This window comes from Anguilla rostrata, chromosome 11 (assembly GCF_018555375.3).
Source record: "Anguilla rostrata isolate EN2019 chromosome 11, ASM1855537v3, whole genome shotgun sequence".
Classification (NCBI taxonomy): Eukaryota; Metazoa; Chordata; class Actinopteri; order Anguilliformes; family Anguillidae; genus Anguilla; species Anguilla rostrata.
In genome coordinates, this window is record NC_057943.1 from 9278082 (window position 1) to 9301414 (window position 23333).

The window sequence follows — 23333 nt, forward strand, 5'->3', positions numbered from 1 at the left end:
TGGCAACTGTCAAAAAAATAAACATATTATAAGTCCAAATCTCAAATAAACCGTAGGGTTATAATTATCAATACACAAATAAGAATGAGTAACAACTTCTTTTTGGTATGCTATACCCCAGACTGATTTACTCATCTGGAAAATGATGTTATTTGGGAATAAATGTAGGAAACTTACTCTGTGTGTGGTTTGCAGTATGCAGACGAGGATTCATTGGAAAAAGTTTTATCAGGACAGTCTCCGCATTTGGTATTAGCCGATGTTGTTCCTGTGCAAATATATATTGGAAGGTAAGTCAAGAAATTAAAAATCTCTGAAGTTTTCAGAAATGTAGACGGTGCAGTTAAGTGAGTTAATTTTACTAAACAGACACGGATAAAAAAAGAATAGTTCACTTTGTGGAGTTGTTCGATACCATTTCAGTTTTAGTGACGAAGGATATTTTAGATACCTACAGAAGTTTTTGGTGATCTGCCAGTATTGTGAGAAATATGGCTGTTGTAGGAGCATCCGCCAATCAAAAACATACACTGGAATATAAAAAAACTCTCAACTGTCCCTTCAAGATATTAATTCAATCTAACCGTTGTGTATGATGAATTGTCCAGGCCTGCAGATGGTGTGTTTCTGTGCAAATGTGCACCCCTTATCGGTCTTAGTGCAGTAGTGGTGATCCAGAGGCCCACACACTGTGTCAGAGGTGGGAGTGCACTCCCTGACCATTTTTAAAGCAGAATAGCCTGTAAAAGAAGAGAGAATAAAGACCCATATTAACACATTATATGAGCATGTTGACAACAGACCTGTTAACACTAAATTATGAGTTCTGAAGTGAAAACAGAATGTTAAATTTTAATTCCTTTACAAAATGTATATTATTACAAAGATAGTCAAGCAAGTTACAAATGGCCATGTCATGAATGAACACGTTAGTTGAATATGAATCTTTTCTCACCTGGGTCACACAATCTGCAAGGCAAACATTCAGGGAGACTGCTGGGCCTGTCCATGAATGTTTTTTGAGCACATGGCACACAGGAGGTACTACCAAATTTTGTGCAGTGTTCATGAACATGTGTCCCTAATGGGGAAAAACAATCACAAAACAAAGTTAAAATGTATTCGTTGAAATCACATTTCAAAGGCAACAAAATGAAGAGCACTTTTTAACCCTGGTAAGCCAACATCTACTGCATTAGAAGCTTTATTCTGATAAAAGATGGTGACTTACCAGGTGTGCACATTGGACAGCACTCTCCATTAATTTTATATTCTGCACTTCCACAGGAATAGGCGAGGCCACAGAACAGCAGCAAGAGATATGCCTGAAGCATATGCAATATTACAAATTACACTCAAAAACTATTTACAGTTATTACTGGTTTCAATTGAATATATAGGGCCTACTATCTGAAGTGATTTCTGAGGTTATGACAGCACATTTAGAAAGAAGGGCATACCATCCTGAGAGCTAGCAGAAAAAAAAATATTTAAGCATTTATTTCTTACGCAGTACAACTGTCGTGGATGACAAAACATGCAGTGCATTGCAGTGAAAATATTTTCAAAAATATTATTTACATTAATTTTATTGAATTTCCTTTATTATCTTGGTTTCTGCAAAGTTGCACATACAGTACCATTCTTGAGATTAATACCAGAGACTCGATATACTAAACTAAATGACTAAAAAAAAAAAAAAATGAATGTAATGATATAATGAAGCTAAACTTTAATTTCTTACCATCCATAAAGTGACATTAAAATGCCATATTTCAGATTCCTTTCATTTCATATACCCGTGCACAATAAAATAGACAGTGTTAATTTAGCTCCAATAGTCTGAGTGCAGGATGGTCACAGAGTGAAATGCATGCATTCCCTTTGTAGAAGTCCTGGTTTCCATGATACAGCCTAGTAAAAAAAAAAAAAAAGTTACATAATCCTCATTTTTATTTCTGTATTCTCTTAGCAGTGCATTACAGGATATGTTACAACATAACTAAAAGGGTAACTTGCATAAACATTTTTATTTAAAAAGGTAACTGATTTTAGAGCTTAGTGGATTCAAAAGTACATAGAAACTGAACTGTATATTTAAGGGTAGATGTTATAGAATGTCATTCCATTAAAATATATATATAGATACAGTTCATTCCATGAACCCTTTAGTTCCAACCAGGAAACCCAAGTGAGGACTGAATGGCCCCCCAATGACCTGAATGTGCTGAACTTTGGCGATGGAACCGCTTGCCATATTTTGATCATATGACTAAAATTCAATCACTCCTGAGGGAAAACAAATTCTACCAACCTCACAGAAACAATATAACAGGCGAGAGGTCTATATATTGCTCATGTTATTTGGATTCCGGAATGACTCATGAAGCTATGAAATAGCAATAATAAAGTTATAACAGTTATGATTAAACTTTCACCTACGCCGGGCACCCACCGCACGCGTAGCGTAAGCAGCGAGAAGTCAAATATACTGAGCAACGGTTGGTTAAAAACTACCTTCCAACACTCGAGCATGCGCAGTCGGCGCGCTTGGGCGGACACGACATTTACGTCACGCTGACCAAAGCGGACTGTCACGGACATCAATGAATGAATCAATTAGCCTTGGAGGCGTTGGAGGTCCGGTAATCCTAGCTTGCACCGAGAGCGCAAACATGTGCCGTGAATGGACGTACGTGTCCAGATCATTGTGGTACAGCTTTCTGTCAAATGTCCATTCCGTTGTTCACTGAACTTGCACTATTTAGCGACAAAGCCAGGGGTGCGATGATAGTTGTAGCTAATATTCTAGAAACTCCTCGGACACAAAGCACTACTGAACCCAAATATCGTCCGTTTGCTAAAAATAGGCTACATTTTACCATCGCGATAAAGTGCGTCGTCGTTAGCAATGGTAGCACATCAGCAATACCGACTGCCACCCCATGAACGTAATTGATACAGTCGACCTAGTTAACGCGTCCCCCAGTAATTCAAGGTGAACGGACGCGGTCCGGCGTTCACAACACTTCCTGCCAAGTGTCATTAAGTATCTTTAATACAGTGAGGCTTCGATGTCACATCATCCACGATGTTGGCTCACTCGAAGTCATAATTATAGAAGAATCTGCGCACGTCTTGTCAAAACCTCACGTCCGCACTCGGCGTAACCAGCAACGTGCCTGGAAAAATCATGTTTTTACTGTAGGGCAGCTCACCGCTGAAACTGTAAGACACTTGGATAACATGCTACATGTATTTCCTACAAAAACGAAAAAAATGTGTGTAGCCCCCATAAAGTCAGTAGCTCACTGCAGAAAGGGAAAAGCACTGCCGCAATGAATCGGCTATCACGTTAGCATATCGGTGGATTGAGCTAGCTAACTACTTCGTATTCCTAAAACGACTGGATTGGTAAATCGCCGAGTTACAACGATCGAGCGAGCGATCCGACGCACTAAATCTACCATTACAAATGTACTGTGACAGCGGGAGCCGCTGAACTGGTTAGACAGTCCTAGAAGGGCCTTTTATTTTAATCCCCGCAACAGACGGACGCCTAGCTACAGGGAACAAGAGAATCATTGTGGCTCTATTCTCGTACGGACAAGGAAGGACACACAAACTTAACGAGAAAAATGAACCGAATAAACAGAGAAAATGGGAAAAGGCAAGCGGAGTTATAGCTCAAAGTGGCTGATCAATGGACGGAAGCCGCTTTAGCCCGTCTAGCTAGCTAGCCGAGATGTATTCAAGGTTGGCGCAAGGTCGTCATAATTGGCTACCTGGATACGACATCATACTCACCTTCTGGTGGCGACGGGATCTTTATTAAATTTCCATTTTTTCACACGTCGTTTGAAGAACGGATAGATAATAAACGTTTGGGGTGTATTCCTGCTGCAGAGTACGACGCAGGTGTTAAATTCACCCACGTGCTTTCGCCAGTCACAACGTGGATGCTTGTTGATGCCCCACCCCCCTTCACACGCATAATCGCGTCACTGCGGAGGATGGGCCAACGCTGACCAGTGTGAAGCTAGCGACAGACTTCCGCGCGGGTCTGAAAATTTCAAAATAAAGTCCAACGATACAACCACAGTTACGATCAGCAAAATGAAATTAAGGAAAAATCGGACTGCAGTTGTCCTAAAATATGAACTATTCGTTTTCTATTTGTACAGTATTAAAACAACTTCGATTTTAAACACAGACATTGTAAAACTATTCACAACACTAATATTAATTACAAACAAATCTGTCTTCCTTTTTTCTATTTTTTTCCCTACATTTTTAACAATGACAATGCAAAATTTTAAATGGAGAATAAAAGATAAAATACCTCCATTACTTTTAATTATTATTGCAATATCCAATTCAACATTACATCAGTACATGAGTTTAACTGAATGGTAAGGGAAGAGTAATTTAAAATGCATTACTTCAACATTCTGTGCTACCTTGTAACATCAACTATGCAACTTAAAACAAATAAATATGAAAATGTGGCTGGATATTGCACTAGAATGGCAAGGAGAATAGGACAGTATTAACACTTGTTTGTAAAAGTGAAAACATCACACACAGAATATCATGGCTGGGGTATAAGCATGCAACACATAGGCGAATTTCATTCAATTAAATCCCAATTGCTTTCTGACAACATAACATATATAATGCACTGCTGCCTCCCCTGGACATGTTGTCTCAATGATATGGGAGCGTTTTGAATACCTTGGACCTACCATTAGGGTGACTTGGGTGCCCATCCTGGGGCACTTGCATGTGAAAGTAAAAATAACAATTTAAAATGATTTCACAAAGATCACAATGTGTATCATGTTTTTTTGTTTTTTTACATATTTATGAATTTATTATGGTTTTTTGGAACATGAAGCATACATTTTCATTATTAGTTTAATTACATTAATGAACTCTTTACTTCCTCACTTGATACATGCCTTAATAGGCTATAGATATACAATGTACTAAGATGGCATATATGCACACACATGACCAGCAAACATGGGAACCACAGTGAACTTAGTTATTTTTGCTGTCTACTTAAGGCATTAGAACTTGAGATCAAAATATGAATATGATTCACAAGTGCAATCAGCTTCTATTCCACGGTATTTACATGCATATATATTTTACCATTTTACAGAAACAGCTGTTTTTGTGTTGAGTCCTCCCATTTTCAGCTGTGCAAAAGAAAGTAAACTGTTCATACATAAAATAGGTGTGAGTGTCTTGTCTTGGTATAAGACTTGTTCTCATCTGTGGAGATTGCATGGAGTCAGAGGCATATATCAGAGGACTAATTCTGACTGAAAGAGCAACTAATCTATAAACTGAGAGGACTCTAAGAATTCATTAATAATGATATCACAGAAACTGTGTATATGAAGTACCAGAGTCTGAAAAGTTTTGAGAAAAAAAAACTACAGGTGGGCTCAGAAACAAACATTGCACTGGTAGGCCAAGGAAGACAACTGCAGAGGATGACAGATTAATCCTAAAAGCTTTGAAGAAAAACCCAGCTAGTGACATCACCAGCAGTCTCCCAGGAACAAATGCGAAAATATCACAAGCCACCATACACAGAGGATTTTGAGAGCAGAATTACAGAAGCTACACTGCAAAATGCAAACCTCTCATCAGCAACAAGAATCAAAAGACCAGCTCAAAATTTGCAACGAAAAGAGACAAGCCAGAAGAGTTCAACATAACAAATGTAGATGCTTCCATACAGGAGTACTGCATGATACAATTAACATCCTGTCACGTTCTGTGGCGTGTATTAAAACGCTGAGCAAGCCCAGTTGAACTCGATTTTGGATCAAGATGGCAAGAGGAAAAGATCTAAGTGACTTTGAAAGAGAGTTCATGATTGATATACGAATGGTAGGAGCTTCAGTCACAAAGACTGCTCAACTGGCTAGTGTTTCAATAGGAATAGTGATTAAAGTGACATCTGCATTTAGATCTGTGGGAAAGACATCAGTAAATAGGGTTTGAAATTGTGGTCGAAAGCACACATTCGATGACCGTGATGCTCATACATTAGTGCGATATGTAAGAAAAAGCAGAAGAGCGACTCTTCCTCAGGTGACTGAGAATGTCAATGCAGGATGTGATTAGACTGTAACAGTCTGTCGACAAATAAATAGTGATATTACAGTAGGGTTGCAGTGCATAAACCCCTCATTACAAGGCAAATGCACATCTGAGCGTTCAGTGGTGCAAATACCATAGCCATTGGTCAACAGAGATGTGCAAAAAAAAAAAGGTGATATGGTCAGATGTATACCATATTCTCATGGCTCTGTTATGCTGTGGGGGCCATTTTCCTGGCACGGTTTGGGTCCACTTGTCCCCTTAGAGGGAAGGCTCACTACAAATCAATAATGTTATTCTGAGTGATCACCTCAGAATATGAAACATTTCTACCCTGATGGGAATGGACTCTTCCACAATTACAATTCCCCAATCCACAGGGCGTGAGGGATCATTGAATGGATTGATGAGTATGAAATTTATGTGAATCACATTCTATGGCCTTTTCAGTCACCAAATCTCAACCCAATTGAACACCTATGGGGGATTTTGGACCGATGTGTTAGACAGCGCTCTTCACCACCATCATCATCATCATCATCATCATCAAAACAAATGAGGGAATATCTTTTGAAAGAAGTGTTCCATCCCCCCAGTAGAGTTCCAGAGCCTCGTAGAATCTATGCCAAAGCACACTGAAGCTGTTCTGGCAGCTCGTGGTGGCCCAACACCTTAATAAGACACTTTATGTTGGTTTTTCCTTTAATTTGTCACCTGTCTGTACATGTCCTAACAGAAGCACCAGAGGGTGTGATTTTTTATTTATGATACCAAAAAGATATACTAAATTATATAATGAGGCTAAACTTTAATTTCTTACCTTCCATAAAGTGACATTAAAATGCCACATTTCAGATTCCTTTCATTTCCTTTCAAAATAGACAGTGTTAATTTAACTCCAGTAGTCTGAGTGCAGGATGGTCACAGAGTAAAATGCATGCATTCCCTTTGTAGAAGTCCTGGTTTCCATGAAACAGCCTAGTAAAAAAAAAAAAAAAAAAAGTTAAATAATCCTCATTTTAATTTCTGTATTCTCTTAGCAGTGCATTACAGGATATGTTACTAACATAACTAAAAGGGTAACTTGCATAAACATTTTTATTTAAAAAGGTAACTGATTTTAGAGCTTAGTGGTATAATGGTGTGGGGGTGTTGGAGAACCAGAAGCGACGAATATAGGGGAACGAAAAGCTAACGCTACCGGTTAGGACAAAGGAAGGGGAACACCCGAAAGTAAAACACAAAACAAATAAGATCCTTGGGAGAGCAACTCCCGCACACAAAGGATCCTAAACAACAACAAAAAAACACGGAAAAAAAAACCACTCCGAAGGACCCCCTTGTCCAGCCGTAAAACTGGCTCGCGAAACCAAAAGCGACCCGTGAAAACCGGGGCGAAAAAAGAAAAGGACCAGTGGTACAGAGGCAAAGCTCTGGTACCAAACCCAAAACTGGTCTCAAATGAAAAGACAACTGAGTAGCAAAACGTACTCAGCGAAAAGAAAACCCTGAGACGCAGCTCAGAAAAACACAAACAAAATACATTACCCGGGACAACGTCCCGATACCCACCGGCTCACACGAGCTCAAAATAAAAGTATAAATGCTCTTAAGGTGTCAGAATGCGCTCACTGCGCTAAGAGACTGACTCGCCTTAAGAGGACACAGAAACAACCACAACACAGTTCAGTAAACCGTCCACCGAGCACCTATACCTCTACCGTACCGGCTTTGTGTTAACAGGATTTTACACAGAAGCGCAGATGGCTGTTCTGTCAGTGCTTATAAAGGCACCTCCCCAGGTGAAAATAATTGGGAAATCAGACACCTGGAACAAATTAAGAACTTCTCAAAGGCCAGGTGCCTTCTAGTGGCAGCACAAGGCCACTACACCCCAGAACCATGACAAGTGGATTCAAAAGTACACAGAAACTGAACTGTATATTTAAGGGTAGATGTTATAGAATGTCATTCCATTAAAATATATATATAGATACAGTTCATTCCATGAACCCTTTAGTTCCAACCAGGAGACCCAAGTGAGGACTGAATGGCCCCCCAATGACCTGAATGTGCTGAACTTTGGCTCTGGAACCGCTTGCCATATTTTGATCATATGACTAAAATTCAATCACTCCTGAGAGAAAACAAATTCTACAAACCTCACAGAAACAATATAACAGGCGAGAGGTCTATATATTGTTCATGTTATTTGGATTCCGGAACGACTCATGAAGCTATGAAATGATGAAATAGCAATAATAAAGTTATAACAGTTATGATTAAACTTTCACCTACGCCGGGCACCCACCGCACGCGTAGCGTAAGCAGCGAGAAGTCAAATATACGGTTGGTTAAAAACTACCTTCCAACACTCGAGCTAACAAACCGCTGCTCGGTGCATTCACTTCTACATCATTTTTTTTTCTGCAAGGACAATACAAAAAAAGGCTTGTATTTTTTTAGCTGCTTATAAAATATCTGGGAGGGAACTATGGACACACCCCCAGTAGCCTAATATAAAGATGAAATATAAATCAGAGCATGTATTCCTAGCATTTTAGAGCATATTTCTGTGTATAAACAGGTCATCGTGACGCGCGACAAGCCGAAAAAATAGAACAGCGAAAAACTACGCTTCAGTTGGCTTGTGTCACACAAGCTTCGCAGCCGGTTCGCGATGCGTTCGCATCTGGTGTAGAGGACGTCGCCCGCTGCGTTGTAATAACAGTACTTCAACTACGCTTCAGTTACGCGCGTAGTGCGCTCGCGGTCGCTATGTGTGCGGCGGGTGTCCGGCTTTTTACACAACATACAGCACACATCAAATTGGCTACAGCAATGTACATACCATTCTATACAGAAAAAGATGTCACTTGCAGGTGCTGGTTGGTTTACTTCTGACAAGGGAAAGATTGATATGATGATTAGCATTTTAATCATGTCAGAATTTTACAGAACTGGTGTAAATCAAGTGCACTGGAGATTAATGGTTCAAAGCACTGGAGATCCGGTTCAAAGCCCTGACCCTTGCCTACACTGCTGCCAACAGGACAGCCCCCATCTACTTGCAGGACATGACTCGATTCTATGTGCCTGCTCGACCACTCCGCTCTGCGGCAGCAGGGCGCCTTTGGATAAAAGCGTCTGCCAAATGAATGTAATAAGTAATAATAATGTTTGGAAAGCAAAATAGTTGGTCATCTGTAATAGGAGGGAAATGTCCTTTACACCATTGGTGATAAAGGACAAACCCACAGAAGTGGTTGGCAATTTAAAAATATTTGGGCACAATTCATAGATATTAGAGAAATGTGTGTCATCTAACTTGGGTCTCTAACTGACAAAAATCAGGTAAAGAATCTTGGTGTGGTCATGGAGCCAGAGCTAACCTTTAAGACACTTACTAAGCACATTGTGGTGTGGGGATGGCTGGTTTAAGCAGCCACACCTGCCCTGGGTCAAGCTAATTAGACCTGGCCAATTGGATAATTGGTGAAGAATTAGATAATTGGCCAGGCTAATTGGACCCAGGAACAGGAGTGGCTGCACCTGTGCGTAGTGAGGTAATCACTGCGCACAGGTTAAATCTGCCATCCCCACCCACACCAGAGAGCTCTCTGTCATGACAGGGTTTAACATCTGCTCATTTGGCTATACCATCTTGCCAAACCCTCGTGGAATAAATGTGGACTGTTTTAACATCTTCTCCCTGTGTCTCTGTGCTGGAGGGCCCCAAAGAAAGCCACTTCGGTGGCCTGTGGCAGGCGTGTTTGCCACACACATAAAGAAATCAGTTTTTATCATTTTAAATAATCCATTTTAACACAGGAGGAAGCTAAACTAAAAAACGAGAAACTAAAACGTTATTATTGAGTTGACATGCTGCTGTAAAAACCTCTTACCTGGCTGTCACAATCTACCATCAATCAGTTACAGTTGATCTAAAATTCTGCTGCTTGTTTGTTTATTGACAAAAACCCATAAACAGAGCACATATAACGCCTCTTTTAAAAGCTCTGCATCGTTGCATGGCTAGCAATCCCAGCAAGCTGGCATGCTATATCAAAACTATGCGATCTGTTAGTCACTATAAGACTATTCAGGATTGTATACATTTCGATTCCTTGACATACACACACAATACAGTAGCCGAAAAACACTTCCGTAAAACAATTTAAAATCACTTGCATATAGCAAGACTTTTGGCAGTATCTCCGGAAATATTCATTGAATCTACTGTACCTAAAAATTCGGTGTTATATTTTACCCCGTGTCAGGTTTTGCCCAGCTCTCACCTAAATTGTAATTAAAGGAAATTATAATGTTCATCTAGAGTGGACAAAGTCTAAAGTCTCCCGCAGATCAGCGACTTTAGACATGGGGTAGTATCCGAAGCCGCCTGCTCATGTTCACGCATTAAAATATTTTTCAAACACATGCCCCAGTATCTTCCGAATTACTTCTTCCACCCATGAAAACGAATGATTGGCCTAATAAATTAAAAAATCACCTGACTAATCCGCACCACGCACCTGTTGCTCAAAGTAATTTCATTAAACATGTTCGTATAGCGCGACAAGTTTCGTGCTTATTTTAATAAGAAAGCTTTGAAATCTTACAGTAAACAACATTCGATCGAATGACGTAAGCTACTGTACACAAACTGGCCTGCACAAGATCACTGACGAAAAGAACAGAGCATTATATCTGAAACTTTCCAAGTGTTGCAAGGACGGCTGACTTCACCCGTGTTAAAAAAAAACTGCAACAATATTCTATTCCAACTATTCCTGCCATTTTCTCGCTAGTAACCACACAGAATGAAAGTCTTACCTGACTCACGACGACGCCACGAGCCAAACTGGTATCTGCATCACAGTCCAAAGTTTGGCCAGCGGGCCAGCGACAGACTGATGGCAGCATTAAGGTAGGGCCCTATAGTTTCTATGGTAACAGAATCGCGGAATTGAGAATTTTAAAAAGCACAGATTCCATAGGGCCCTACATTAAGTCAGTGCTAAAAGCTGACTGGAGATTTGAAAATATGACTACGTAATGTGAATGTTGTTATAAAGTCATTTATTCAACACACATTTTAAAAAATCAACAACTATTTACAGCATAGCAGAGTCTTACAAAGAATCTGACAACAATGTACAGTCTTGGAATGCTGTGGTTTCAAGAACAACAAAAGAACTTAAATTTAATTCAATTTAAGTAAATAATACCTCTACAAAATATCTCTTGCATTCTACAAAAAACTTGAAAAAAGTCCTGATTGGCAACTGATTCTTACAGCCTGGGCATGCTGGGCACATTTCAACAACAACAAAAGAAATTAAATAAAAATAAATAATATCAAGGTTTTTGCACTCTACAAAAAACTTGTATTCAAGTCCTGATTGGCTACTGGATCTTACAACAAGCCTTGGAATGCTGGGCACATTTAAACATTTAAAAAACTGTCTAAAGTTTTTTGGCTTTTACAGTAGGCTACCTTTCCTCCTTGACATTATCCCTAAATGGCACAAAGTAAGTATCTGTGTTACTGACTGTTTGGCTAGCTAGCTAGGTTAGTTAGCTACATGACCACATTGTCAGAAGATTTTTCCCAGCCGTGAAAACTGGCTGACTTGTTTACATTTTGGACAGCTGTGGCTCCTCAGTAAATCAATCGTTGTTTCCGTTCCAGTACTTTAGGCACAAGCAATATCGAAAAAATCCTGAAATTTCTTCTTATCGTGAAGAGTGCCTGACCCTTGACCGTAGCGTTTTTTCCCCAAAGATGGTATTTCTAGATATAGCATAATTTTGTTAACACATGTTTACGGTTGCCGGTCAGGCACTCTTCACCATAAGAAGAAATTTTTGGATTTTTATGATATTACGTAGGCTATGTCGAAAGTGCTGCAATGGAAACAACGATGGATTTACTATGTAGCCACATCTGTCCAAAATGTAAGGCAGTCAGGCAGTTTCACAGTCGGGAAAAATTTTATGACAACGCACTGTCATCAAGCTAACGTTATTAATAAACAAGTGAAGTTGTTACTTCGATGGCAATTAATAAGTCATGTAATGTTACAATATATCGAACGTTACATTCATGCTACTATTTTAACGTTAGCTACACACTGCTTAAGTTAATATAAAAAGAATGTAGGCCTACTTACTGACGAGATGAAGGGATAACGCAGTTTGTAACAAGGTTAGTTAGCCTACGAAATAAGAAATGGTGGCTTGCTAGGTAACGTTAGCTCGTGTTAGTTGGAAGCGTCAAGTGTTGAACGTCACACTATGCACAATGAGGGTAAAGAACACTGATCTCAGATCTGCTTTCCTTCAGTGCGTTCACGTTTTAACCAACATATGTCGCTAGTGAGCTTTTCAACCGAGCCGCCCCACTGTAACTAGTTTAAAAAACATCTTAAAAATACATTTTTAAAAAAAAGGTCAACTTAGGCCCGGCGGGCCGCCGGGCTTGCAATACACTGGCGGAAACCCTGGACTCATTTTCTCTCCATGTCACTGTGGGTTTCCTTGTGATACAGTTTCCTCCCATAGTTCAAAGACATTAAGATTGTGATAAATTGCCTTTAGGCATGACTGCAAGAGTGAATGCTGTGAGGGTCCTGCGATGGATTGGCAGCCGGTCCAGGGAGTATTCCTGCCTCTTGCCCACATGCTGGGATCGGCTCCAGCCCTCCCTGCAACCCTGGCCAGAAATAATCGCATTAGATAATTGACGGATGGATCTTCACTGTGGTATTTAATTGGTGAAAAAATACATTAACTGAACCCCCACCCCTCATTAAAATGTGCATATGTTAAGAAAACAATCAAAATGGTTTTAACATGCAAGAACAAGTCCATGCACACAGTAGCCTAACTGCACACAGCCCATCTAATTAGGGGTCCAAGCAGCGAAGCTGGTGGAACCCTATTGTATCTGTTTTATCAGTGAGGGGAGGGTCTGAATGTCGAGGAAGCAATGGAAGACAGTGCCAGCCAGAGTGCCAGAGTGCATGCTAGGCTACTACTAAAAGTTTGTTAGTAAAAGCTTTTTGAGAGGATGAATAATTAATTTTCTTTGGCATGGATCATATGAAGACAATATCGGGTGAGTTCGTTTAGTCTTTGAATCTGTCATTATGCTGAGAAATAGCTAAACCATTTTATTGATAGTATTTTATGCTGAGAGAAATCGTATTCCGTAGCAACAAGATAAACCCGACATTTGCCCTAAAATATGCCAATACAGCAGTGAAAACGCTGCTCATTGAATAACGAAATAAACGAGACAAAGTTTTTAAAAATTATACCATGTCATTCTACAGTCAATATCTGGGACTAAACATTGAGTAAATATACAATCTTACCACTGGTTTTACGCGTAGAGATGTCCATTTTTGGGCTGAGTGGTCATATATTGTCTTGGACAATCTGTTTGGGAAATATACGCGCATTTTTTATGCCTGGGTCTACCTTCAAAAATAGCTGTGCGTAATACCACACCTGTTGCTTACAGAGTTGTCGCCCTTTTTAGTACAATTTGGCTTGATTGACAATTCATTTATTCAGTAGGTGAGAGTATAAGCTTTCATTTCATGTGATTCCTGTGGACTCCCGCCACTGGAAGTATAGGATTCTCAATAACTGGACTCTCCATTGTTATTTGAGGGCTGTGGGGTGCTGTGGGGGTATAAATATGAAGATTTCTGTTCACATTAAAAACTACTGTTTAAACAGCATCACCCTTTAATTGTTTATTTAAAATAAAGTTTTAAAAGTCTAACCAGGCAGATGGGGAGACTTACTTAAACTGAAAATTGTTGTTAAAATGACAACTGATACTTCTAATACAAGCAGCACAGTAACCATGAGAATATTGTGGTGCACATTCACGTTCCAACGTGTTTTATCCTTTTAGAATTCATCTTCATAATTGTGTTTAATTGGTAAAACATATTAGCCCTTCATTAAAATGTACAGAATCGAAATGGTTTTAACATATCAGAACAAGTCCATGTATCAGAGGCAGTACTAGCTGCACACATCCCATCTAATAGTATTTTTTTTATCAGTTATCAGTTTTTATCATTTCCCCCATAGTCATGTGCTCCCTTACCTTCAACCTCCAGCTGGTCTGTCCTGTTCATTCTTTCTCTTTCTGCCTGATCTGTTACCTAGCAAAGTGGAGATTTTATCTCGGTAAACATAGTATTAACCATAAAAGTGTAGAGGTCATTTCATAGCCCCAGGAGTGACTCCTGAATTAATTAAACAAATTAACATTATAGCAAATGAAATTCTGCTCTCGAAAGATATTTGAAAAATTAGGCACAGGATGTAAAAAGCTTCTCACGTACCCTGTTCTTCTTTTTCCACTCTGAAAGAAAAATAGTGGTTCATTATTTAATTACTTGATACCTACATTACATTTTTTTTAATAACTTAAAAATGTTACATTACCTTTCCTTTTTATTTTCTTGTTTAATTCTTTAACATTGAATATAACCAATCAACCAGTGGAGTAATGCATTTGCATTTTTTCCAAAAATTTACCATGGCACATTAATTTTCCTTTTTGAATTCCCTGATTAATTATTAAATACAAGGATACATATAAATACAAGGATTGCAATTTACAAAATATAGGTACAGCCAACGTTAAACTGCTATTTAAACTGCATCACCATTTACATTTAGTTTATTAAAAATACAATTTAAAGTCTTACCAGATAAAGGGAGAGACTTACTTAAAATGAAAATGATTGTTAAAATGACAACTGCAACTAATACTGATACAAGTAGCACAGGCACAATAATGGAAACAGGAATATTTCTTGGTCCACATTCACTGTCCGATGTGTTTGTTCCTGCTGTAATTTCCTGAAGTCCCAAGGACTGGCAACTGTCGCAAAAATAAATATAATAAAAGTCGAAATATCACATAAACCTCAGGGTTATATTTAGTATCAATATACACATAACAATGTTCAGTTTTGCTTTACCCTAGTTATTTACTCATCTGGAAAATGATGTTATTTGGGAATAAACATAGGAAACTTACTCTGTGTGTGGTTTGCAGTATGCAGAAAAGGATTCATTTGAAAAAGCTTTATCGGGACAGTTTTCACATTTGGTATTATTCGATGTTGTTCCTGTGCAAATATATATTGGAAGGCATGTCAAGACATTAAAAACCTTAAAAAACGTTTTCAGAAACATAGACTGTGCAGTTAAGTGAGTTAATTTTACTAAACAGACACGGATAAAAAAGGTGTACTTCCTAATTGGCCCAGATAACTTATGTCTGCGATGAAGGATACTCTATATGATGCCTACAGAAGTTTTTGGTGATCTGCCAGTATTGTGAAAAAGATATCTACTTCCTCAGGGTGACCCATGTTGTAGGGGCATCCACCAATCAAAAACATACACTAACCCTGGAGTCTATTTTAAAAAACCCAACTGTCCCTTCAAGATATTAATGCAATCCAACCGTTGTGTATGATGAACTGTCCAGGCCTGCAGATGGTGTGTTTCTGCGCAAAGCTGCAACTCTTATTATCAGTCTTAGTGCAGTAGTGGTGATCCAGAGGCCCACACACAGTGTCAGAGGTGGGGGTGCACTCTCTCTCTGTTTTTAAACCCAAGTCTGTGGAGGAACGGCGAATAAAGACCCATATTAACACATTATTTGAGTATTTCGGCAACAGACCTGTTCATTATTCACCATCAAGTCAAAACAGCATATTGAATTTTAATTACTGTAAGAAATCTTTTATATATTATTAAAAAGACAGTCAAGCATGTTGCAAATGGCCATGTCATGAATGAACACATTAGTTGAATATGAATCTTTTCTCACCTGGCTCACACACTGTACAAGAGGAACAATATGGCTGACGGTTCGGCAAGGCGCTGAATGTGTTTTGATTGCACGGTACACAGGAGGTGCTAGCGTACTCTGTGCAGCCCTCATGAAGATGTGTCCCTAATCAGAAAAAAAGACACAAAACAAAGCCAAAATGTACCCATTTGAAATGACATTTCAATGATGACAAAATAAAGAGCACACTTTTTAACCCATGCAAGCCAACATCTACTGCATTAGAAGCTTTATTCTGATAAAAGATGATGACTTACCAGGTGTGCACATTGGACAGCACTTTCCATTCATTTCATAATATGCACTTCCACAGGAATAGGCGAGGCCACAGAACAGGAGCAATAGATATGCCTGAAGCATAAGCAATAGTACAAATTACACAGGAAGCAAAGTCTGGTGCATTCTCCTCCACTTTCTCCTTATTACCAAATCTTAACCAAAATTTTAATTATTTTAGTGACTTTTTTCGTGCTGAAGCCAGTAGCTCGTTATCCAGTAGCTTGTTATCACTTTGACAGTTTAACTGAATCCTTTTATGTATGTGTTTCTGTATGTGTGTGTGGTGGCAGTTAAAATGGCAGTGGTAGTAGAGGAGTCAGAGAGAGGGGATGGGGAGCTCTAAGTAGGCGGTATACTTAGTAAGAAGTAGAACTTTTTGAGAAAAAAGACGTAATGAGAACAACTGAAGAACAAAAACACGCGGTGTTGTGTGTTCTCACGGTGCAGTGTGCGACGGCCTCCAGGGAGAACTTTCAGAAAATGCCTTTCTTGTTCTCCGACCTCCCCCTCTCAACTGTTGGTCCAAATATCACATGGTTGGTTACGTCACGGTTGAGAGTTCAGAGGGCAGACTTCAACTTTCTTTTCTGGTTCATTCATTGCCTGTACTGTACTGTGGTGTGGTAGAGGGCAAACGTACCATCTCCTTCACCTTTTTTTCTTCTTTTGCATAGCTAGATAAACTAAAGCCACTTTAAACTCCTCTCTCGGTCTCTGTCGCATTTGTGCTTCTATCACCGCCGCCATTGTTGTTTTGTGTTGTGATCTCGCGTAGCCCTTCTCTTTATACATCCATGGCATAGCCGCGAGATGGAGGTCTGGGCGAGATTCCAGCCCAGGTTAATAGCTGACTAGCGGCGTGGAGTGATATTAAACGGTGCGGTGTTCTCACTGAGTATACCGACAACGGTATTCATAGACATGTTCGCCGGTGGATCTCAATCCTTAAGTTCTTCTTCTTACTGAGTATACCGCCAGCTTTAGAGCTTCAGCACCCAGAGGCCCCTTGTGTCTTAACCCAGTCGTGCCTACAGGAAACAAAAATGAATTGCCAGGTGGCAGGAAGATATACTGTATCTGTCACATGACTATGACAAATGTTACCTGATGATTGTGATGAGGGAGTGAATTATATTGTTATTTGACATTCAAACAAAAACTGAAACAGGGAACAGAAGATAGAAGTCAGAAACAAGAAAGTGTGAGAATGTCCTAACAGAAGCACCAAAGCTATACTAAATAAGGTAATGAGGCAAAACTTTAATTTCTTACCATCCATAAAGGGACTTTAAAATGCCACATATCTAATTTCCTCTGAAAGAATATTCCTGTGCACAATAAAACAGACAGCGTTAATTTAACTCCAAGAGGGTCACATGTACACATGTATTAAGTGTTAAACTCTGATAGAGTAAAATGCACTCTATCAGAGTTTAACACTTAATACTTTACTGTGAGCTTGATAGATGTCCATCTGTCGTAATTCACAAAATTATGGTCAGATTTCTTCCCTTTGTGAAGGTCCTGGTTGCCATGATTCAGCCTAGGAAGAATAACACGTTAAATAATCCTCATTCTAATTGCAGTCTCTCTGCAGTCCTTTACAGGAGAGGTTGCAACATAAACTAAAAAGGTAACTTACGCCTGGTCCACACTGCTTACCTCGCCTGTGCGTGGCAGCTACCTCGCCGAACTGCTGTGGCTCGCATGCATGTATGTGTCCACATTGCCAGCGTTGCTGCTGCGGCACTGCTACTGCCAGCCCTATCTTTCTACATTGAGTTTGCCTTTGATAATGGCCATCAAAAATGGAATGTTTGATTTCATTTCATTATAAATGTAATTTATATTTAGTTTAGACAGAAAAAGGTTAAGAAGTGTGTGCTCAAATGAAGAAAAAAAAAAATATATATATATATTTATATATTTTTAATGTCTGTGACATATTCAGATATAGCCTAGACATTGAAACTATAGTGAAAAGTGTCAGTTATGTAATGTTGCTGGTATGATGTCAATATGACTATCAACAGCTCTTTTCACTGTCTATTTTTGCTGAGAACCGCGCGCGTCATGCGTGAAAAATAGGCTCCACGCCGAAACTCTAGATGACGCGCCGCAGCAGCGAGGCTCGAGCCGCGCCTCAGACGCGCGTCTCACGCAGGCTGTGTGGCTGCTCTAACCTGTTAACATGGGCGCCGAAATGAAAAGCAAGAGGTTCCGCGACCATCACGCACACGCGAGCTAAGCGGTGTGGACTGGGCCTTATATACACTTTTTCTCTTTAAAAAGGTAACTGCTTTTAAAGCTTAGTCGATTCAAAAGTACACAGAAACAGAATTGTACATTTAAAGGTAGACATTATAGAAAAAAATTATAGTTAAAGTAATTCCAGGAACCCTTTAGTTCCAACCAGGAGACCCAAGTGAGCACTGGATGGACCCCCAGTGACCTGAATGTGCTGAACCTTTGCTCAGGAACCGCTTTCCATATCTTATACACTTGAGCTACCATAACTTATACAGTTTACAATTTAGGCATTTAGCAGACGCTTTTATACCCAAAAAAAAAAAAAAAAAACGTTAAATAATCCTCATTTTAATTTTATTTTTGCATTCTCTCTGCAGTATTTTACAGGAGAGGTTGCAACATAACTAAAAAGGTAACTTACACATTTCTATTTAAAAAGGTAACTGCTTTTAGAACTTACTCCATTCAAAAGTAAACAGAAACTGAGTTGTACACTTAAGGGTAGACATTATAGAATGGCATAAAATATATATATATATATATATATATATAGTTAAATTAATCCCAGAAACCCCTTAGTTCCAACCATGGGAAAACATGTTGCAGTGACCCAAGTGAGGACTGAATGGACCCCCAGTGACCTGAACGTGCTGAACTTTGTCTCTAGAACCCCTTGCCATTTTTTGATCATATGACTAAAATTCCATAACTCCTGAGGGAAAACAAATTCTACCAACCACACAGAAACAATACAACAGGTGAGAGGTCTATATTGTTCATGTTATTTGGAACAACCCATGAAGCTATGAAATGATAAAGATTATTATAACAGATATAATAGTAATGATTTTACTTCCTCATTTGTTCATTACTATTTACCAATTTATACAGAATTAAAATGAAAGTGAAAGTAGCCTAGATTGGAATTCCTCAAACCTACCGTTGTTTCACTTTAAACATTCAATTGAACAAATAATATTAAAAATCTATTTTATGGGTTATTGCCATTGGGTTGTGCTAGCTATGCTATACCATAAGGTCTCGTAGAATTGCGATCAGTAAAGAGTAACAACACGCACTTGCTTCGTGTGAGGTTTGATCACCACTGAAGTGAAATTAACAAGAGTCAACCAAGCCTGTAGAAAAACACCACACGCACGCACACGCGCACACGCACCTGAAACTGCGTCGCAAACAAAGACAGGCTACCACTTCAGTTAATTTGAGCATACATTACAGATATTTTATCACGTTTATTTTTTACCTGTCCCATCGGACAACTGGAAGAGCCATTCCACTTGTCCGATCATAAAGTTTGCTTGTCCCGGACAAGCGTTAATGTTGAGCTCGGCATAACCTAATAAACCAGAATAAATTTAAGACTTACCGGACTCGCCAGCGTATTAAGAACAATTTGTCCTTGGAATCTGTACTTAGTTTGAAACTAACCTAGCTATATATATATATATATATATATATATATATATATATCACAGTCCAAACGTCTGCTGCGTTTGGTTAAAGGCTGTTTTATACTTCTGCGTAGGGGTTGTGTGGAAGGTCGCAGTCCCTGTCGCAAACAGACGCCAAGTAGGCTAGAACCAAACGAACAAACCCACATTTCGTTTTTGAAGCTCATTTCCTGGTTTCATATCCGGTTTCCACGTAAGACTACGGTACACAGGTGCGAGTGTACTCTGTGCAGTGCTTATAAAGGCGTGTCCCTAATCAGAAAAAAAGACACAAAACAAAGCCAAAATGTACCCATTTGAAATGACATTTCAATGATGACAAAATAACTCAATGACAATGAACTCCTCCCTATCTTCTGGATGTTTGAGGGGCATCCTTCAAGAGGGCCCACATCACCCCGCTGCTGAAGAAACCCACACTAGATCCTTCAGTCATTCAGAACTACCGCCCGGTATCTCTCCTCCCTTTCCTATCCAAAACACTTGAACGTGCTGCATCTAACCAACTCTCTGCTTTCTTCTCTCACAACAACCTGCTTGATCCCCACCAGTCTGGCTTCAGGCCTGGCCACTCGACCGAGACTGCACTCCTCTCGTTCAGTGAGTCACTCCATGCCGCACGAGCAGCCTTCCTCTCCTCTGTCCTGATTCTTCTAGACCTCTCCGCTGCATTTGACACTGTAGAGCACTCTATCCTCCTGTCCTCCCTGGCAGCAACAGGGATCTGCGGCACAGTCCTTGACTGGATTGAGTCTTACCTCTCTGACCGTTCCTTCCAGGTTGCCTGGGCGGGTAAGGTATCACCACCCCGTCCCCTCGCCACCGGAGTTCCCCAGGGCTCAGTCCTCGGTCCCCTTCTCTTCTCCTTATACACCAGATCCCTTGGCCCTGTAATCTCTGCCCATGGCTTGTCCTATCACTGCTATGCCGACGATACACAACTCTTTCTCTTTTTCTCCCCATCGGACACACAGGTCCCTGCCCGCATCTCCGCTTGCCTGAGGGACATACAGAGCTGGATGGACAATCACCGCCTGAAGCTCAACCCGGGAAAGACGGAGCTAATCTTTATTCCTGCTCTATCCTCTCCCCTCCTCGACTTTTCCATTTCCCTAGGGGACACCTTAGTGACATCATCACCCTGTGCCAAGAATCTCGGAGTGGTGATGGACAACAGGCTGTCCCTCTCCAAGAATATCGCAGCAGTAAGCCGGGCATGCAGATTTTTCCTGTATAAAATCCGCAGAATCCGCCGCTTTCTCACCACCTACTCAACCCAGCAATGGTTCTATCCCGCCTGGACTACTGCAACTCTCTTCTGGCTGGACTACCGGCATCTGCCACCAGACCCCTGCAACTCATTCCGAATGCTGCAGCTCGTCTGGTCTTTAACCTCCCCAGACACTCCCACGTCACTCCCCTGCTCACTACCCTCCACTGGCTGCCTGTTATAGCTCGCATCAAATTTAAAACATTGGTCCTAGCATACCAGGCAGTCAAGGGATCAGCCCCAGCATACCTCCACAAGATATTCAAACCCTACATGCCAGCCAGATCCCTCCGTTCTGCTACCTCAGGACGCCTAGCACCTCCCCCTCTTCGCACCTGCACTTCCAGAACACGTCTCCTGTCTGTTCTGGCCCCACGATGGTGGAATGACCTCCCTGTGGAGGTCAGAACAGCTGAGACACTGACCCATTTCAAACGACGACTGAAGACTCACCTCTTCAGGCTGCACCTCTCCCCATCCCTCCCTACCCCCCTGTAAATGACTGTAAGCTTAGGGTTGTAACTAGGCAGCTGTTTCGTAGGTGACTTAGGTGCATTAACTGTCTTAACTACTGCTTGTATTTTTTCCATAGATTGCGTTGTTGCCGTTCTCGTTGTGTTAGTGTTAATCAGTTTAACCTTCAGGGTCCAAGTTGAACTATGCGGTTGTTCCCTGCACTTGGACCGGTACTTCTCTCTAGGGGTTTCGTCATACTTGTTCCTGGTTATGGTTATACACTTTGTTGTACGTCGCTCTGGATAAGAGCGTCTGCCAAATGCCTGTAATGTAATGTAATAAAGAGCACCATCATTGTTTAACCCCTGCAAGCCAAAATCTACTGCATTAGAAGCTTTATTCTGATAAAAGATGGTGACTTACCAGGTGTACACATTGGACAGCACTCTCCATTAATTGTATATTCTGCACTTCCACAGGAATAAGCGAGGCCACAGAACCGGAGCAATAGATATGCCTGAAGCATATGGAATAGTACAAATTACACTCAAAAACTATTTACAGTTATTACTGGTTTCAATGGAATATCTACTATCTGAAGTGATTTCTGAGGATATGATAGCACATTTAGAAAGAAGGGTGTATCATCCAGAGAGCTGGCAGAAAAAAGTATTTTGAGCATTTAATTTTTCATATAATACAATTTGAATTACAAAACATGTTGCAGTGAAAATATTTTCATTGAATGCCTCTGCTCATGTAGGTTTCAGCAAAGTCGAATATATGGTTCTTGAGATTAATCCCAGAGACTCACGTCCCCAGTAGGATAACTTGGAGCTACCATTAGGGTGACCCTGGGGCCCTGCATGGCAAAGGGCACTTGCATGTGAAAGTAAAAATAACAATTTAATGGGGAATAGTGGCATGCAGTTCCCAAATCTTTCAGATGAATGAACTTACGTAATGTACAGTAGGGTTGCAGTGCATAAACCCCTCATTACAAGGCAAATGCACATCTGAGCGTTCAGTGGTGCAAATACCATAGCCATTGGTCAACAGAGATGTGCAAAAAAAAAGTGATATGGTCAGATATATACCATATTCTCGTGGCTCTGTTATGCAGTGGGGGCCATTTTCCTGGCATGGTTTGGGTCCACTTGTCCCCTTAGAGGGAAGGCTCACTACAAATCAATACAGTTATTCTGACCCAGATGGGAATGGACTCTTCCACAATTACAATTCCCCAATCCACAGGGCGTGAGGGATCATTGAACGGATTGATGAGTATGAAAATTATGTGAATCACATTCTATGGCCTTTTCAGTCACCAAATCTCAACCCAACTCAACACCTATGGGAGATTTTGGACCGATGTGTTAGACAGCGCTCTCCGCCACCATCATCAAAACACCAAATGAGGGAATATCTTTTGAAAGAATGGTGTTCCATCACTCCAGTAGAGTTCCAGAGACTCGTAGAATCTATGCCAAAGCACACTGTTCTGGCAGGTCGTGGTGGCCCAACACCTTACTAAGACAGTTTATGTTGGTTTTTCCTTTAATTTATCACCTGTCTGTACATGTCCTAA

At 40.3% G+C, this 23333-nt stretch overlaps 1 protein-coding gene and 1 long non-coding RNA gene across 4 annotated transcripts; both read right to left on the reverse strand.

The window, feature by feature from the left end:
* Positions 1-6316: 6316 nt before the first annotated feature.
* Positions 6317-9242, reverse strand: LOC135233862 (uncharacterized). The gene is made up of 3 exons (XR_010323983.1): positions 8972-9242; positions 6941-7098; positions 6317-6397 (listed from the first exon to the last, which is right to left on the reverse strand). It is a non-coding gene; the product is annotated as an uncharacterized LOC135233862 (long non-coding RNA).
* Positions 9243-11185: 1943 nt separating this feature from the next.
* LOC135233853 (tumor necrosis factor receptor superfamily member 5-like) lies at positions 11186-21239 on the reverse strand. 3 transcript variants are annotated; one of them, XM_064297770.1, is made up of 12 exons: positions 19935-21239; positions 17745-17840; positions 17570-17625; positions 17261-17325; positions 16276-16369; positions 15998-16123; positions 15629-15784; positions 15197-15287; positions 14883-15037; positions 14493-14512; positions 14252-14309; positions 11186-12838 (listed from the first exon to the last, which is right to left on the reverse strand). In XM_064297770.1, exons 3-12 carry the CDS (start codon positions 17574-17576, stop codon positions 12720-12722), a joined length of 891 nt encoding a protein of 296 aa, XP_064153840.1. In that variant the 5' UTR covers positions 17577-17625; positions 17745-17840; positions 19935-21239; the 3' UTR covers positions 11186-12719. The 3 variants fall into 3 exon arrangements, with proteins under 3 accessions (XP_064153840.1, XP_064153838.1, XP_064153839.1); XM_064297768.1 differs by lacking the exon at positions 17261-17325 and having other exon boundaries at positions 17750-17840; positions 19812-21236; XM_064297769.1 differs by lacking the exon at positions 19935-21239 and having other exon boundaries at positions 17750-18252.
* Positions 21240-23333: the final 2094 nt, after the last annotated feature.

Excerpts from the sequence above, each read along its gene's own strand:
- LOC135233853 (XM_064297768.1), bottom strand. The coding sequence starts at position 17,771 with ATGGACATCTATCAAGCTCACA. Across the intron at positions 16,124-16,275 it reads CTGTCCAATGTGCACACCTG|GGACACATCTTCATGAGGGC; the intron begins GTAAGTCATCAT and ends TTTTCTGATTAG. Across the intron at positions 14,310-14,492 it reads AGTGGAAAAAGAAGAACAGG|GTAACAGATCAGGCAGAAAG; the intron begins GTACGTGAGAAG and ends CCACTTTGCTAG.